General features: G+C 44.7%; 1 protein-coding gene across 1 annotated transcript in view; it reads right to left on the bottom strand.

Moving 5' to 3' along the window:
• The window catches only part of C2CD5 (C2 calcium dependent domain containing 5), a 1,535,590-nt gene that overhangs the window by 497,090 nt on the left and 1,020,242 nt on the right, over positions 1-18,258 (bottom strand). The window contains 2 exon segments of the mRNA XM_029600113.1: positions 220-283; positions 6,522-6,662. Coding sequence (XP_029455973.1) covers positions 220-283; positions 6,522-6,662 — 205 coding nt within the window.

Here is an 18,258-nt window from a genome sequence, read left to right as displayed (position 1 = left end):
CTGGCCACTGTCGGAAACAGAATGATAGGCTTAATGGACCTTGGCTGACCCAGCAAACCATTTCTTATGTTCTTATAGGAACCAGAGATCTCAGCTCTGGTTCCTAGTGAGCTGGAAGTACAAAGGATTAGGAGGAAACTGCTCAATCAAAAAAAATTTCTTAAGCTAAAATACAAGGTTTTAACACAAAAGCAACCCCAGTAGGAAACTCAATTATACCTAATGGTGGTGGAACATCTGTCAGTAAGGCATGTACATCTTCCATGGCATCTGCATCATCGATCTGGAAGCAATCATACAGAGTATTACATAAATAATGTGGTTTTCTCCATTTAAAAAACAGGGAAACTGCATATACCACCTTCCTAAGAGACATAGGGAGGAGCAAATTGAGAAGTATAGCAAGGGAAGATAAAAGAATGGAATAACTTCAGCTTCCAATGTGCTTTTTACTGCAGTGACTTTGACACTCATCTGTATTATTATCAATAACTTAGAAAGGAAAATTATGTTCTTACCTGATAATTTTCATTCCTGTAGTACCAAGGATCAGTCCAGACTGCTGGGTTATGCCTCCCCTCCAGCAGATGGAGTCAGAGAGAAAACTGAAAGCACCCCCTAGATATACTGGTGTGCCACCTGCCATCCTTCAGTATAATTGATATCAAAGCAGAAGAAAAGTAAAATAACTCCTCCGCTCACTTAGCCAATTAACCATGGCAACTGTCTAGATCAAGTAGTAAAATTCTGTCAAGGGAAAAACAGCAACCTACTGAATAAAACGAAATGCGCAAACAATGCAAACACTAACCCTTCATTAATAAGGCACCACCCCGAAAATGAAAGGAAATGGATCTCCACTTACCCTGTCCAAAGTTAGTGGAACAGCTATAGGAAAAAAGGATTCGAGCGGACTCTCCTGACACACAATATCGGGCGGGCGTCTGGACTGATCCTTGGTACTACAGGAACGAAAATTATCAGGTAAGAACATAATTTTCCTTTCCCTGTACGTACCAGGATCAGTCCAGACTGCTGGGATGTACCCGAGCCGCCTTAAATGGGGTGGGACCCAGAGAGTCCCGCTCGAATTACACTGCTGCCAAAGGAATCAGCCGACGGCCCTCGAACATCGACCCGATAATGTTGAGCGAAGGTATGTAACGACTTCCACGTGGCCGCCCTGCAAATCTCCTGAGTAGAAACCAGCTGACTTTCTGCCCAGGAAGTCGATTGAGAATGTAGAGAATGGGCCTTGAGCCCTTCAGGAACCGACTTACCACAACCAAAGTACGTGGATGCGATTGAGGTCTTCAACCAACGGGCAATAGTTGCTTTGGAGGCCTGCAGCCCCTTTTTGGGCCCCTGCCACAAAACAAACAGGTGATCCGACCTTCTAAAGTCATTAGTGACCTCCAAATATTGCAAGAGCACTCGACGAAAATCTAAACGCTTCAACTCGGAACCTTGAGAAGACTTCAGCTCCGTCTCCGAGAAAGACGGCAATTCCACAGACTGATTAACGTGAAATGCCGATACAACCTTAGGCAAGAACGAAGGAACCGTACGCAACGACACTCCGGAGTCTGAAATACGCAAGAACGGCTCTCTGCACGAAAGTGCCTGTAGCTCCGATACCCGACGGGCGGACGCGATGGCCACTAAGAACACGGTTTTGAGTGTTAGATCCTTTAAGGAGGCCCGCCTAAGAGGCTCAAAGGGGGCTACGGTGAGGCCCTTGAGAACCAAGTTCAAGCTCCACAAAGGACAAGGGGCTCTGAGAGGAGGGCGCAAGTTCCGAACGCCCCGCAAGAATCTGGCTACATCTGGGTGACACGCGAGAGGGGATCCTTCAATCTTCCCTCTCAAACAACCCAGAGCCGCTACCTGGACTCTCAGAGAACTGTAAGCCAAACCCTTCTTCAGACCATCCTGCAGAAACGTAAGGATATCCCCTACCGACGCCCGGCGTGGCTGAACTTCAGAGGCAGCGCACCAGGAGTCAAACACGTTCCACACTCTGGCATAAGTAAGCATGGTAGAAGGCCTCCGCGCGCGAAGCAGCGTGGAAATGACAGGTTCTGAATAGCCTTTCTTCCTCAACTGCCTCCGCTCATAAGCCAAGCCGCCAGACAAAAGCGATCCGCTAGATCGAAAAATACCGGTCCCTGCCGAAGGAGGTTCGGAAGGTGGCCCAGACGTAAGGGCCCGTCCCTCGCGAGATTGACTAGATCCGCAAACCAAGGTCTTCGTGGCCACTTGGGAGCCACTAGAATCACTGGACCGCGATGGGATTCTATGCGTCTTAACACCTTGCCTACTAGGGGCCAGGGAGGAAACACAGAGTAGGATGTGACAAGGCCATGGAAGCGCTAGTGCATCTACCCCTTCCGATCCGTGTTCTCGTCTCCGGCTGAAGAAACGCGCTACCTTGGCATTTAGCAGAGGTGCCATCAGGTCCAGGCGCGGCATCCCCCACCGCCGGGTGATGAGACTCATTGCCTGGGTCGAGAGCTTCCACTCTCCGGGATCCAAGTATTGACGATTTAGATAACCCGCTTATACGTTGTCTACGCCTGCTATGTGAGTGGCCGCGATGCGGGCGAGATAACGTTCCGCCCAGGTCATTAACAAGGATGCTTCGACCGCCACCGGCTGACTTCTCGTGCCGCCCTGGCGATTTATATATGCTACCGCGGTTGCGTTGTCTGATAGAACTCGAACCGCCCAACCTTGTACCATCGGAAGAAGGTCACGCAAGGCTAGACGTACTGCCCTGGTTTCCAGACAGTTGATGACCAAGAAGCCTGTCGAGGGGTCCACGTTCCTTGTACCTCTCGTGATTGACAGACCGCTCCCCAGCCTGTCAGACTGGCATCCATTGTCACTACGACCCACGGGGGGGGGGGGATCGAGGTCCACTCCCTGTAAGAGATGGTCCGGGATCAACCACCAAGCTACGCTGGACCGCGCCGGCTCCATCAGTGGCAACTGAACGCCGTAATCCCCGAGAGCAAGAAAGGAGAGCCTTCTGCAAAGGCCGCATATGTGCAAAGGCCCACGGCACCATCTCCAGAGTAGAAACCATATGCCCAATGACTTGTAAATAATCCCAGGCCGTAGGCAACGGGAGGTCCAGAAGGTTCCGTACCTGAAACATTAGGTTCTCCATCCTCTGCTGTGTCAGGAATACCTTGCCCACCAAGGTATCGAAACGTGCTCCCAAAAATTCCAAATGCTGACTCGGAACGAGTTGGCTCTTGGCAAAGTTGACTACCCAACCTAGCGATTGAAGTTGCTGTACTACCGACTGGACTGCTCACCTGCACTCGCTCTCCGACTTCGCCCGGATGAGCCAATCGTCTAGGTAGGGATGCACCAATATTCCTTGACGTCGCAGAAAAGCTGCGACTACTACAAGAACCTTGGTAAATACTCTCGGAGCCGTAGCTAACCCGAATGGAAGGGCGCAAAACTGGAAGTGCTCCCCCAACACCATGAATCTCAGATACCTCTGATGACGTTCCCTGATCCCAATGTGAAGATACGCCTCGGCCAGATCCAAAGAAGCCAAAAATTCTCCCTTGTGGACGGCCGCAATAACAGACCTTAGAGTCTCCATGCGACACCGGGGAACGCGCAAGGCCTTGTTCACACGTTTCAAATCCAAAATTGGCTGGAACGTACCTTCCTTCTTTGGGACCACGAAGTAAATGGAATAGCGGCCTGTCCTTGTCTCGTCTGGAGGAACGGGCAAAACTGCTCCGATGGTCAGTAAGCGGTTCACAGTTTGGGCTATAACCAGTTGCTTTTCCCGAGGACCGCAAGGAGACATCATAAAAAGGTCCCGGAGGGGCCAAGCAAATTCCAACTCGTAACTGTAACGCACAACGTCGAGGACCCACTGATCTGACGTGACCTTGACCCATTCCTCCCAAAACAGGGACAACCGACCTCCGATGCGGGGGAAGAAGGAATGGGCCCGCGCGCCTTCATTGCGAAGGTTTTCCGGCGGGCAAGTGCTGCGAGGATCCCAATCGCTGCGGTCGCCTGCCTCGAAAGGAAGGAGACCACGGTTGAGACCTGGGACCTTGTTGTTTCTGGGAAAAGCAGCCTCCCCTTCCGATGCGAAACCGGCGCTGTCCTCGGAACCGGGACCGTACATTCCCGAAAGATCGAAACTGACGGGGCTTGTCCTCCGGTAATTTATATACCTTATTATCCCCCAGGTCTTTGATGAGTTGATCTAATTCCTCACCAAACAATAACTTCCCCTTAAAGGGGAAAGAGGCTAGACGCGATTTAGAGGAGGCATCTGCCGACCAACGACGGAGCCAAAGCAAACGCCGAGCAGCGACCGCCGATGACATAGTACGGGCCGAGGCTCTCAACAGATCATACAAGGCGTCCGCCGTGTAAGCGACCGCCGCTTCCACACAGTTGACCTGTTCCGCCTCGGCCGGCGGGAACTCCTGCATGGTAAGCAATTGCTGAACCCAGCGGAGAGTGGCTCTCTGCACCATACTGCTACACGCCGCTGCACGGACTCCCAATGCCGCTATCTCAAAAATGCGCTTCAAAAGAACCTCTAACTTTCTGTCTTGGAGATCTTTCAAGGCTACTCCTCCCGTGACGGGAATGGTAGTATGCTTAACCACAGCAGTGACCGCCGAATCCACGGAAGGAACCTTAAAAATCTCCAAAGAATCTGAGGGCAGGAGATATAACTTATTCATTGCCCTGCTAACGCGCAGGGATGCCTCCGGAACCTCCCATTCCTTAGAGACGAGCTGTATCACCTTGGGATGTAAGGGAAAGGTATGTGGGGGGGCCCTCAGATCTGCCATAGCTACGTCCCCTGTGGACGTATCTGTGTCTTGCTGCGGCGCCGGGATTTCTAATTCCTTCAAAACATGCAGGATTAAAAAGTTCAGCTCATCCTTGCCAAACAGGCGCAAAACCTTGGGGTCATCCCCTTCGAGCGACCCCTGAGCGTCCGAGACCTCTGTTCCTGCGCCATCCGGAGAGCCCTGGGTGAAATCCGGACCACCCGGACCCCCTGAGTGAGTTCCGGCTCCATCCGAAGCCCCTGCCTTTCCATGAGCTCCAGACTTTCCTGGGACAGGAGACACCTTAGGAACCTTTGCGGGAGGGGGTTCATCCGGCTCCCAACCTGCCTCTGCCTCTAAAAACGCCTGGTGCATTAATAGCACAAATTTTGAAGAAAATGGCACTTTCCTTTTATTTGAGCCCTCCGCAGGTTGTTTCTGAGGGGGGGGGGGGCCGAGGAGCATCCAGGTCTGACCCACTGCGCGGGCTTAAGGCAGGCAGCGAGAGAGGAGAGGAATCCTCATCCTCCGATGCCGAATCAGCAGGCTGCCGCGTGGTCAAGATGGCCGCCGGCTCCCTCTGACAGGAAGGCGGGGCTGACGACCGCGCGGCTGCCAGTCTCCCCTGCCGCGTCGAAGAAGAGGCTGAAGTGCCGCTGCGGGCAGCGCTCGGCCCCCGGGAGGGTCCCTCGCCCCCGGGAATGCAGCGGGAGCAGAGACCCTCCCTGGAGAGTCGCGCCCCCGCCCTACCACAGGCCGTGCAGGCCGAAGACCGCGGCATCCGGAGACTGCAGGAAAAAAGGGCACCAAAGGTAAGTTGCCTGTGAACAGAAAAATCGCGCCAAAACTAGGCTGCTTCAGCAAGCTACCAACTCGCTGGGTGAACAAATATCCACCACCTCCGGAGTCCCTAGTCAGCGCGGCAGGCTAGGGCTTTAAAAATAGACCACTGCCTGCAGCCAACAGGACTTACGTGTCCTTGATCGTCTCCCTACTATTTCTTTTTTTTTTTTTTTTTTTTTAATAAAGAAAGCCCTCTTCAGATTAAAAACCTGGAATGAATACCCATGGGGGGGAGGAGGGTGACCGGCCCACCGGTAAGCTCTCCCCCAGGACCAAGGGACACAGTAATCTGGGTAAAAGAGTGAGAGCAATGCTCTCAGCGCCTGCCTGAATGCTGCGCTTAAGAAAAATAGAACACCCACTGGTCAAACAAAGTCTTTTTTTTTTTTTTTTAAACTAGGAAGAACCAGTTGATCTAGACAGTATAGGCAGGAAAGTGAAAAATAACACCTGAAAGGAATTTAGTCAGGACAGAAAGGACCGCAGGTTATGCCTCTCAATCTGCTGGAGTCAGAGGAAATACTGAAGGATGGCAGGTGGCACACCAGTATATCTAGGGGGTGCTTTCAGTTTTCTCTCTGACTCCATCTGCTGGAGGGGAGGCATAACCCAGCAGTCTGGACTGATCCTGGTACGTACAGGGAACTGGAACTTAAGTGTTTGAATGCAACGGGCGTTGAAAGTTATCTTCCCCCCACTCAACGAACCCTGAAATACGACACTTTAATATTATGAGAAGTTTACCATCTGTGACTGTGATTTGCGATATGGCCTCTGGTACCACTATCCAGGTACAACCATCCCAAGGATTACAAATATAATAGGAAGATAGGAACTCCAATATATTACCTCCAAGACAAATGCATCCTTTTTTCCATGTGAAAGATCCAGTTCTGTAGCTTCATCTGAGCTTTCAGACTGAGATCTGAAAAGCCTTGACCGTTGTCTGGGCTCAGGAATGGGGGATCCTATGAGTTCCTCTAGGATTTCCTGTAATCAGAATAAAAGAATTATGGGTTGTTTTTTTAAATTTTTAATGTTTCAGTTCCATCTTTTTCTTGGCTCAACTGTTTTCTTCTGCTTTTTTGGGTTTCCAGTTAAATTACAAATTGTTTACATCAAAGCTTTGGTACCATGTGCCTCCATTAACTACCTGGGGAATATTTCCCATTTTTAACTTTTACCTCCCTCCCAACTAACCATGACATAACAGCAACAGAAGACTACAGACACCATCTTCATTTTGAATATTGTATCTGTAAATCCTAAGACTGTCCACTAGATGTCACTGTTACATGACAGTTGGGGTTCCCACTTGGTATGAGGGGTAGGTTGGGGCTATGAATATGGATTCTGTACTATCCCCCCTAAGCCTAATAAACAGAAAATGGATTCAGAAATCAAACTCAGGTTTTTTTGCATAATAGAAAACAGCACTAATACTGAGCCATCAAGTCAGCCCCAGTGTCATTTTCAAGTCTGAGTCCTTACAGCGTTTACATGATGTTCAGTGTCATAAACACTGTTATTTTACATGAAATTATACTATTAAATATGCAGAATCCTTGATTGTATATTAATTCAATGTTATTAACAGACTTTCATTTTAATTTTGTACACATTTTAATTATGCTAGTTGTATTTTGGGGGGGGACTAGAAGCTGAGAAGAGAAAGGATAAAAACTGAAAATGTATTAAAAGTGATGTCTCCGTAAAAGTATGAAGGCTTAGGAAACATCACAAAAACTCTAATGATGCAAACAGCTCAGCTCACTGAACAGATTAAAACTCCTCAGCACAGTACATTATAAGCGCAAAGGAAGCCCTGAAATCATAACGTACTCTGCATACAATGTTAACGCTTTATAAAAATAAAAATATTATAATTAAAAATAAGACAGACAGAACATGATTTTCATAGTATAGAAAACTGTCAAGAGCTGGTGAAAAAAAAATTGAAAATAATACTTCCTCAAATATAATTCTTCACAAAGGTATATAATGCTGCATAATTCAGAGTTTTCTTCTTCCTCTTTACACCCCATGTCTTCATCTACTCAATAAAATCAAATTTATTTTTATTTAACTCCCACCTTTCATTGGTATCTCAAACAGGCCTAGACAGAACAGTGCGCTCCGACGGAGCTCACTGTTAGCCTGGTCTTGGACGCGCGTTTTCCCTTATCCCTTATTCAGTAAGGGGAGGAAAACGCGCGTCCAACCCACGGCACCTAATAACGCCCTCAACATGCAAATGCATGTTGATGGCCCTATTAGGTATGCGCGCGGGATACAGAAAGTAAAATGTGCAGCCAAGCCGCATATTTTACTTTCAGAAATTAGTGCCGACCCAAAGGTTGGCGCTAATTTCTTCCGGCACCAGGAAAGTGCACAGAAAAGCAGTAAAAACTGCTTTTCTGTGCACCCTCCGACTTAATATCATGGCGATATTAAGTCGGAGGTCCCAAAGAGTAAAAAAAAGGTAAAAAAAAAAAAATAAATTTGAATTCGGCCTGCGGCTGTTGGGCCGAAAACCAGACGCTCAAATTTGCTGGCGTACGGTTTCCGAGCCTGTGGCTGTCAGCGGGCTCGAGAACCGACGCCGGCAAAATTGAGCGTCGGCTGTCAAACCTGCTGACAGCCGCCGCTTCTGTCAAAAAGGAGGCGCTAGTGTCCCTAGTGCCTCCTTTTGCCCGGATCTACCGCCGGACCTAATTTAAATACTGCATCGCGCGCACCGGCAAGTGGCCAGTGTGCGCGCTGGGAGAGCGGGCATTCACCCGCTCTCCCGCGGACTTTACTGTATCTGCCTGTTAGTGAGTTTCATTCAGGTACAGCAGTAGCTACCAATGAAAAGGTATGAGTTAACTATAAATAAATAAAATCTAACATATTGCTAGGAAGGCTTTTATCACCACATAACCTTGAGACTGCGGTATGGTTGGTGCTACCTAGTGAGCGATCTCACTAGATCTACGCCGGCAGCTGGTGGAGAAGCTCGTAGACAGGACCAGCTGGAGCTTCACCTATACCAGCCATCTCCTCCATAGGTTGAGCCCTTGGGTTCTGGTGGTCAGCAGGACTTAGGTGGGTCCCTGGGGCTAAGCTGAGTGAGAGTCTGATTTGAGCAAGGTTTCTGGCATTCAGCAGGCAGTGGAAGGTCAGAGGCCAAGCCAGGGTCAGGGTCCAGATAGTCAGTCTGAGATGGACAGGACAGAAAAGGCCAACAGGACAAGGAAAGAAGGAAAACAAGCAGAGCCAGGAGCAAGTTTAGACAGGAAAGGAACCAAACAAGGGACAGAGCACGAGGAAGAAAAGACAAGACAAGGAAACAAACAGGAACACAGAACAAGGCACAAGGAACAAGGCAAGAACGAGACAGGGATAGCAACATGCACTGGAACACAAGGGCACCAGGAGACTTGATGCGGAGAAGCTGACTAGTTGCAAGAGACTTCTTATATACTCTGGAGCAGCGGTTCTCAACCGGTGTGTCGCCAAGAACACACAGGTGTGTCACCACACTTCCTGGTCCTCCGCTGACCCAGCTGCTCCCCCTACCCAAGAGAAATAGGTCCTCTGCCCAGGCTTAAAATACTGATAGCCCGGGCTGGAATCAGCGGCACCGGCAGTCTCTCTTCTTCCCGCCTCTGCGGCCCGGAAGAGGAAGTGGTGAGCAGCAGGTGCATGTGCGGGAAGAAGAGACCTTGCTAGTGCGGTCGGCATCGGCCCAAAGGAAAGAAGAGAGGCGCAGCCCGAAGAATGTGCAGTGTGGCTCGGAGTAAAATGAGGAAGAACGTCAACCCCCGTGGCCGATGGGACTCCTTTCTCCACAAGGGCTGAAAAAGAAGGAGATTGCTGCTGCCTTTAGGTTGGGAGGAGGCTCTGCTGCCGCTAGTTGGGGGGGGGGGAGTGAGTGAATGAGCAAGCATGTGTTTCAGAACATGTGTGTGTGTGTGTGTGTGAATGAGATAGCATGTATGTGAATGAATGAGGTCTGTATATGTGAAAGAGAGTATGTGTGTGATTGAGAACCTGTATGTGAGAGCATGAATGTAAATTTGTGATTGAAAACACTGCACGGAGCGGCAGTAGCCACAGCGGCATTCAAACACTGCACGGAGCGGCAGTAGCCACAGAGGCATTCAAACACTGCACGGAGCGGCAGTAGCCACAGAGGCATTCACGGAGCGGGATGCCAGTGGCCAGTAGTTGGTGTTCCACCTTCACGGAGCGGAAGGCTGCTATTCCAAAAAAAATAAATAAATAAAAACAGGGGTGGGTAAGAGTATGGGGCAAGGGGGTGGCCTGCTTGTTACAGCAGTTGCTACCCCCAATTGAGCTGGATGTCACTTGGATGCAGATTCAAAGCTGCTCTCTAAATTGGGTGGAGGGGAATTAGGGCTGGAGGGTACTGGAAGCCAATAGTAACAGGTGGGAGAGAGAAAAAGGGGGAAAAAAAATGGATAAAGTGCGTAGCTTGCTGGGCAGACTTGATGGGCCATTTGGTCTTCTTCTGCCGTCATTTCTATGTTTCTATGAAAACCTGTTTGTGTGAAAAAGTATATGTGTGTGATTGAGATCCTTTGTGTGGGAGAGAGATCATGTGTATTTATGATTAAGAGCCTGTGTGTATAAATAAGAGAGAGAGCATGTGTGTCTGTGTGTGACAGAGCTGGTTTAGATGAGGGAGCATGTGAGTATGTGATTGAGAGCATGTGTGAAAGTGAGAGAAAGAGACAGCATGTGTATCTGTGTGTGATTGAGAGCTGGTTTAGGTGAAGGAGCATGTGAGTATGTGATTGAGAGCCTGTGTGTAAATGAGAGAGAGAGAGAGCATGATTGTAAGCATGTGATTGAAAGCCTGTGTCCGTAAGTGTGAAAAGATAGACAGCATGTGTGTAAATGTGTAATTAAGAGCCTATATAAGAGAGAGAGAAAAGGCATGTGTATATTGTGAGCGACTGAGAGCCAGTGTGTAAATGAGAGAAAGAGAGAGCCTGTGTGTCTGTGTGTGATTGAGAGCTGGTTTAGGTGAGGGAGCATGTGAGTATGTGATTGAGAGCCTGTGTGTATATGAGAGAAAGAGAGAGAGCATGTTTGTAAGCATGTGATTGAAAGTGTGCCACACATGTGAGCGTGGTCTGTCAGGTGTGTCACAATGGGAAAAAGGTTGAGAACCACTGCTCTGAAGGATGTGACATCATCAGTGCCACAGGAAGTCCCGGCTAGGGGACCTATAAAGGCAGTCCAGAGTTAGATGAAGTTCTATCCCGGGTCTTTAGAACAGCATGCTGCCGGAGGCTATGCTGGAGTCAATTTGGATCAGAGGTGAGGGGCTTAACAGTACACCTCCTCCAAAGCACCCGCCTTAGTCTTCTCGGCCTGGGCTTCAAGGGGAATCTGCGATAGAATTCCACTACCAGCTGAGGAGTCTGCAGATCTGTGGCAGGTTCTCCTCTGGGCTGTAATTCTTCCAGGCAATGAGATATTGCAAGTTGTTTCGGACTCTGCAGGAATCAAGAATTTCTTATTTATTTGTCAAGTTTTATATACCATTGTTTGGTTTCGCCATCACAACGGTTTACAAAGATTCGATGTTTAACAGAGTTTCAAAAGATTCATGTGATTGTCAACATAACATATTGTAGCTATTCTACATGAAAATATTTTCAAGCTATGTGATTTCGGTTATGTTTGTATTATGTGCTTGAGTTGGTTCAACATGTTTGCGTAGGACCAGTCGAAGTGAAGTAATATCTGAGAGTCATTGTGTGTTTTGATAGGCTTTGGTAAACATCCAGGTTTTTAGTTCTTTTTTGAAGGTTTTTAAATTATGCTGAATTCTAAGTTCGGTTGGGAGGGTGTTCCATAGTTTGGGACTTCCTAGGGATATGGCTCTTGTTTGGAACAAGAGGGTGGAATCTTTAAAAAATCTTTAAATCTTAAAATTTTAAATTTAAATTTTAAATCTTAAAATCTTAAGATTTAAAAAAAAAAATTAAATCTTTAAAGCCACGCCCCCACCGACATCATCAACACAGGCGCAGACTTAAATGGAGACTTGACCAGCAGGAGTCACTAGTCAAACGGCGACCCCACCGCGAGGGACCAAAGCAGAAGGCGCCCAGTGCCCTAAAAAGAGAAAAGAAGCGAAAAGAAACCTAAAGAGAAGCGCTGAAACCCCGACAAGACACCCGATCGGGAGCCATGCCCCCACCGACATCATCAACACAGGTAACGTCTCTCTAGTGATTTTTTCATTTTATAATGAAGAGTAATACCTGGGCGTCGCGCGCCTAAGGAGCACAACAAAGGGGCACTCCCCTTTGTGCACCCCCTTAGTGCAAACCTTAGTTTCTTCACAAACTGGAAAGACCTAATATCAAGATTTCTCATCTCATCTCAACCACCCAACGAACCAAAATGGAATCAACCAAGCTTCCTATAAAGAGTATGTCGAATAAAGAAACCAAGATCTCCAAGAAAAAAGTAAATTCAATCCTTCAAACTTAACATACAGGAATTTAAAGACATACTCCAAATGCACGCTCCTAAATTTCATCCTCATCAATGCACAATCTATAGTTATAAAAATGCCTATCCTATCTGACTTACTTTTAGATAATAAGCCAGGTTTCATAGCAATCACCGAAACTTGGATAAAAGACTGACAACGTCTTAATTAACCAAATAGAAGACCCATCATACATGTCATTCTCAATCCCCAGACCAAGAAAAAAGGTGGTAGTCTAATGCTAATCATAAAGAAAACCTTACAAATGAAACTTACCACAACCAAAATATGCTCTCCTTTTGAAATCGCCCTCTTTGATTCTTCAAAGTTACAAATATGTCTAGTATACTGTCCTCCTGCAACTTTAGAAAGAAATTGCTCCCCATTGATAGAATTCATGATTGCCAACCTAACCCTCAATAAACCTATCATTATCCTAGAAGATTTTAACTTACACATAGACTCACGCCCCCTATCAGCCACATGCAAAACAATCACAGATGCGTTAGCAACAATAGGAGCGGAACAAATAATCAACGGATCAACTCAAAGCTGGACACACCCTTGACTTAAGTTTTTATTAACAATAATATCTGGAACTCACACCACATAAAAATCACTGAAATCCCATGGTCTGATCACTACCTCATCCATGCCATCCTTACTCATAATAGTATACGCGCAACAACAAAAAACGACATAAAACTATTTCATATCGCCCTCCTTTTGACAGCAAAGCACTGCAACGAAATCTGCAAGAAGAACTCAAGAATTCTGACCTCACAAACATGAAACAGCAACAACATCATGGATAAACATCACTAAAGCCATAGCAGATAAAACAAACCCAATTATCATAAAAACAATAAAGAATCCTAAACATAACAATCAATGGTACAACGACACCATAAGAACAGCTAAACGAGAACTCAGAAAGAAAGATTATGGCGCAAGAACAAAACATCCCAATCACTCAATGCATACCGATCCCATTTAGCAAATTACAAAAAACATAATAATACAAAGAAAGACTTCTACTCATCAAAAATAATCAAATACCAACCAAACCCAAGAATGCTTTTCACTATTGTAAAAAACCTCATCAAGTCATCTAATGAAACAAGAACAACTCCTAACACAATCCAATGATTTTGCTGAATACTTCACTGAAAAAATCAGAAAATTATTAAACTAACTTACTTCAACTCCATCTCACACACCCAAATTCCAATACCATCTCTGGAAACATTAACAACCTGGCATGAATTTGAATTTGCCTCATCACTTGAAATAAAAAAAATAATCAAAAAAATGAATCCAGCAAATCAACCCATCAACAGCATTTCCATTCAAACAATTAAACTACTTGACAACTCAATAATAAAAACAATAAAGGACATTGTCAACCTCTCCCTCACTGAAGATAATTATCCTGAATGCTTAAAATCAGCAATCATCAAACCATTAATAAAAAAGATAAACCTTGACCCGGAAAACATCCAAAATTATAGACCAATATCAAATCTACCTTTCATTGTTAAAATCATAGAAAAAATTGTCCACTCCCAACTCTCAGAATATCTGGAAACGAATAATATACTTCACCCCGCACAATTTGGTTTCAGAAAAACTTAAGTACAGAAACATTACTCCTATCACTTAATGACACAGTCATTCGAGGATTTGACAAAGGACTAAGTTACATTTTATTACTCCTAGATTTATCAGCTGCCTTCGACAGAGTCAACCATTCCATTCTACTTGACAGACTATCTGAAATAGGGATAACAGGCACTATACTAAAATGGTTCACCTCCTATTTATCCCAAAGAAGTTTTCAAGTAACATTCAACAACAACCTTTCAAATAAAGTGAACTTAAATATAGGAGTCCCACAAGGATCTGCCCTATCAGCCACACTCTTTAACTTCTATCTCCTACCAATCTGTCACATGCTGGATCGTCTAGGACTGACCCATTTCATCTATGCCGATGACATTCAAATACTTGTGCCAGTTCAAAATACAATAAAAGAAACCTATGAGAAAATAACTTTCTATCTTTCAAAAATCAAACAATGCCTTTCCAACCTAAAACTCATAATAAACATTGAGAAAACAAAATTAATTATTCTTGACAAAAAAAATCAATGACTCACCCATACAACCACTCAAAACCGATAACCCGGAAACATTAATCTCTCCTGTTGTCCATGCCAGAAACCTTGGAGTTACAATTGACATAACAAATAAAGTCAATGAAGGTTATCACAAATTACTTATACTAAGACATCTTAAACCTTTCCACACGCAAAATGATTTCAGAAAAGTCCTACAACTTCTTTTATTTGCAAACCTGGACTACTGCAATGCCCTACTCCTTGGCCTCCCTTTTTCTACCATCCATCCACTCCAGATACTGCAGAACACAGCCGCCAGAATTCTTACAGGAGCTAAGAAACAAGAACATATTACACCAACTCATCTCCCTACACTGGCTCCCTATAAAATACAGAATTGAATATAAAGTTTTATCAATCCTCCACAAAATAATTGCTGAACAACAAAATTACTGGCTAACCAAACATATAGAATTACATACTCCAAAAAGGAACCTTCACTCAATGAATAAAGGCCTCCTCAAAATTCCTTATGCAAAAACCATGAATCTATCATCAACCAGAGAGAGAGTAATATCCATCGCTAGTCCCTTTCTATGGAACTCTTTACCCCTCAATCTAAGAATGCAATTTGACACCAAAACTTTCAAAAAAGATTTAAAAACATGGCTATTTACCAGAGCTTTCTCAGAAACACTTAATCATGAACACCAACAAACTCCCAACCAGTCTTACACCAAGAAATCAGAGGTACCAACCTGTACATACATGAAATCTCAACACAACCATGAAACCAACAATACTTTTTCAAGACCTTTTTTCTACTTATAATAACTAACCTCTACTATTATTTCCATCAATGTTACCTATTTTCAACTATGTTATACTCTCTGTTAAATCCCTAATTTTACTCTGTACACATATATATATTTTTTTCCTGTAAACCGTTGTGATGGCTAAACCGAATGACGGTATACAAAACATGTTAAATAAAAAAAATAAAAAATAAAAAGATCTTTGCTGATCGGAGGTTTCTGTTTGGGGAGTGTAGTTTTATATATGTACTTAACCAGTTTGTTTGTTCTTCATATATTATTTTGTGCAATATGGATAGTAGTTTGTATTCTATCCTGATTTTTATTGGGAGCCAGTGTAGTGACATAAGTGTGGGAGTAATGTGATCGTGTTTTTTAGTTCCAGTGAGTATTCTGGCGGCTGTATTTTGGAGTATTTGTAGTGGTCGGATGGTGGTGAGAGTTAAGTTGAATAGCAGGGAGTTGCAGTAGTCCAGGTTGGAAAAGATAAGTAGTTGAAGGACTGTTCTGAAGTCGTTGGTGGATAGGAAAGGTTTTAGATGGCGTAAGGTAAGGAGTTTGTGATATCCGTCTTTGATTTTAGTAGTTATGTGGTTCTTGAAGGATAGTTGATTGTCGCTTATGACTCCTAGGTTGCAGGCATGGGTGACAGGTGAGATTGCAGCTTTTTGGTTCATTAAGTTGAGAGGTGGTAGTTGAGGAGCATTGTTCTTTTTGTCAAGTATGATTATTTCTGTTTTATCGAAGTTAAGGATGAGTTTCATGTTGGTTAGGAGTTGTTTTATTTTGGAGAGGTAAGTGGCTTCTAGAGTGTTGTGTATTGGGATTAATATTTGTATATCATCCGAATATATGAAGTGGGTTAGTTTAAGATTTGAGAGGAAGTGGCATATCGGGAGCAGATAAATGTTGAACAGTGTCGCAAATAGGGCGGATCCTTGGGGCACTCCGGTGTCAAAGTTTATTTTCTTTGAGAGGGTGTCGATGATCGACACTTGGTAGGTTCTTTGTGAAAGATAGGATGAGAACCATTGTAGGGTTTTTTCTTTTGCACCAATATCAGAGAAACGTTCAATCATGATTGAGTGGTTTACTGTGTCGAAGGCTGCTGATAGGTCAAGTAGGACTAACAGGTAGCTGTGTCCTTTTTCAAAGCCTTTGAGTACGGTGTCGTTTAAAGACAGGAGTAGTGACTCAGTGTTCAGGTGCTTCCTGAAACCAAATTGCGTGGGGAGAAGGATGTTGTTTTCTTGCAGGTGGTCGCTGAGTTGGGAGTAGACAATTTTTTCTATAATTTTGGCAATGAATGGTAGGTTTGATATGGGTCGGTAGTTTAGTGGGTTTTCTGGATCGAGGTTGGTCTTTTTTAGGATGGGTTTGATAATTGCTGATTTTAGGCAGTCTGGGTAGTTTCCTTCTGTGAGGGATAGGTTTACAATGTTAGTCAACGTTTTGGTTATTGATGGTTCGATGGCTTTGATTGTTGGTATGGGTATGCAATCGATAGGGTGTTTAGCTGGGTTCATTTTTTTAATGATTTTTTGGATTTCCAGTGAAGATGCTGTATCAAAGTTGGGCCAGATTGTTTGATTGATTTGTATTTTCGGTTCCTGCGTATTGTTGTTGAGGTTATTTATGAGATTTTTTATTTTTTCATTAAAGAAGTCTGCAAATTCATTGCTTGTGATCTTGAAGATTGATGGTATCTGGTCATTGGAGGATTTGGTTAGGCTTTGTACGATATTGAAAAGCATTCTTGGGTTATGTTGGTATTTGTTTATTTTGTTTGAGTAGAAATCTTTTTTTGCGTTGTGGATAAGTTTTTTGTAATCAGCTAATTGTGATCGGTAGGCATTAAGTAGTGTGGTTGTTTTGTTGTTCCTCCATGTTTTCTCTTTTTTTCTGAGTTCCCATTTGGCTGATCTAATGCTGTCGTTATACCATCGGCTCTGGTGTTTTAGGTTTTTTATTGTTTTCTTTATCATGGGGTTTATCTTGGCTGCTATTGTTTTAGTGATGGTGAGCTAAGAGGAAGTGGCGTTTTCTGCGTTGGATAGGTCTATGTTTGATAGTTCTGGTTGCAGGTTATCTTGAAGTGTCTCGATGTTAAGTGGTGGTCTGTAGGAGAAGGATTTCGGTGGGTTTTTTATAGTGGTAAATTTAGAGTTGGAAGTTAGAGTGGAGTGGATTATAGAGTGGTCCGACCAGGGGCTATGTGTGATCTTTGTTTGGTAGGTATCCCATATTTTAGTACTGATGAATACAAGGTCTAGTGTGTGACCTGCTTTGTGTGTTGGGCCACTGATGATTTGACTTAGGCCTAGGGATGAGAGCGCGTCTATAATTGATGTGCATGTGGAGGAGTGGGGGAGGGTGTCTATGTGGATATTAAAGTCACCTAACATGATGATGGGTTTGTTGATAGTTTGGTCATGAAAAAATCAGTGGTGAGCAGTTCCGATCCAGTGAATTGGGTGGGCAGTATACAAGGCAGATTTGTAGTTTTGGTGAGTCGAATAGAGCAATTTCCAGTGGTGTGTGGGTGTTAGCTGTGAGTGGTTTCATCTGTAGGTTTTTTTTTGATGATTAGTATAAGACCTCCACCTTTCCTTTTTGGTCTGGGGATTGAAAATGTTCTGTAGATAGGGTTATTTATTTAGTTGATTAGGACTGGGTCGGTGTTTTTTATCCATGTTTCTGTGATTGCTATGAAATCCGGTTTGTAATCTTCGAATAGGTCGATGATGATGGGTATTTTCTTTATTATGGATTGTGCATTAAATACCAGGAATGATAGTGCTATGTAGCTGCTGCAAGTCTTAGTGTTAATGTGAGTGGGTTTTGTGTGTTGGTACTCACATTCTTTCTTGGGTTTTTTTCCTGTTCCATTCTGTGGGTTTTCTTGAGATGTTTGTCATCAGGAGATTGCACGATTGCCATTTTTAGAGTGCAGCAGTAAGATTTTCTATTTTGGCAGAACTAAGGCTTGCACTAAGGGATGCACAAAGGGATGTGCCCCTTTGTTGCGCTCCTTTGGCACGCGATGCTTGGGGAGTGTGCCTTGCTTATTAGGATGCCGGGCGCCTCCCAATGAGGTCACCAGGGGCGGTCCTCCCCGCTGTGGAGGCCACGGTG

This window comes from Rhinatrema bivittatum, chromosome 4 (genome assembly GCF_901001135.1).
Source record: "Rhinatrema bivittatum chromosome 4, aRhiBiv1.1, whole genome shotgun sequence".
Classification (NCBI taxonomy): domain Eukaryota; kingdom Metazoa; phylum Chordata; class Amphibia; order Gymnophiona; family Rhinatrematidae; genus Rhinatrema; species Rhinatrema bivittatum.
This window is presented reverse-complemented; position numbering and strand designations above follow the sequence as displayed.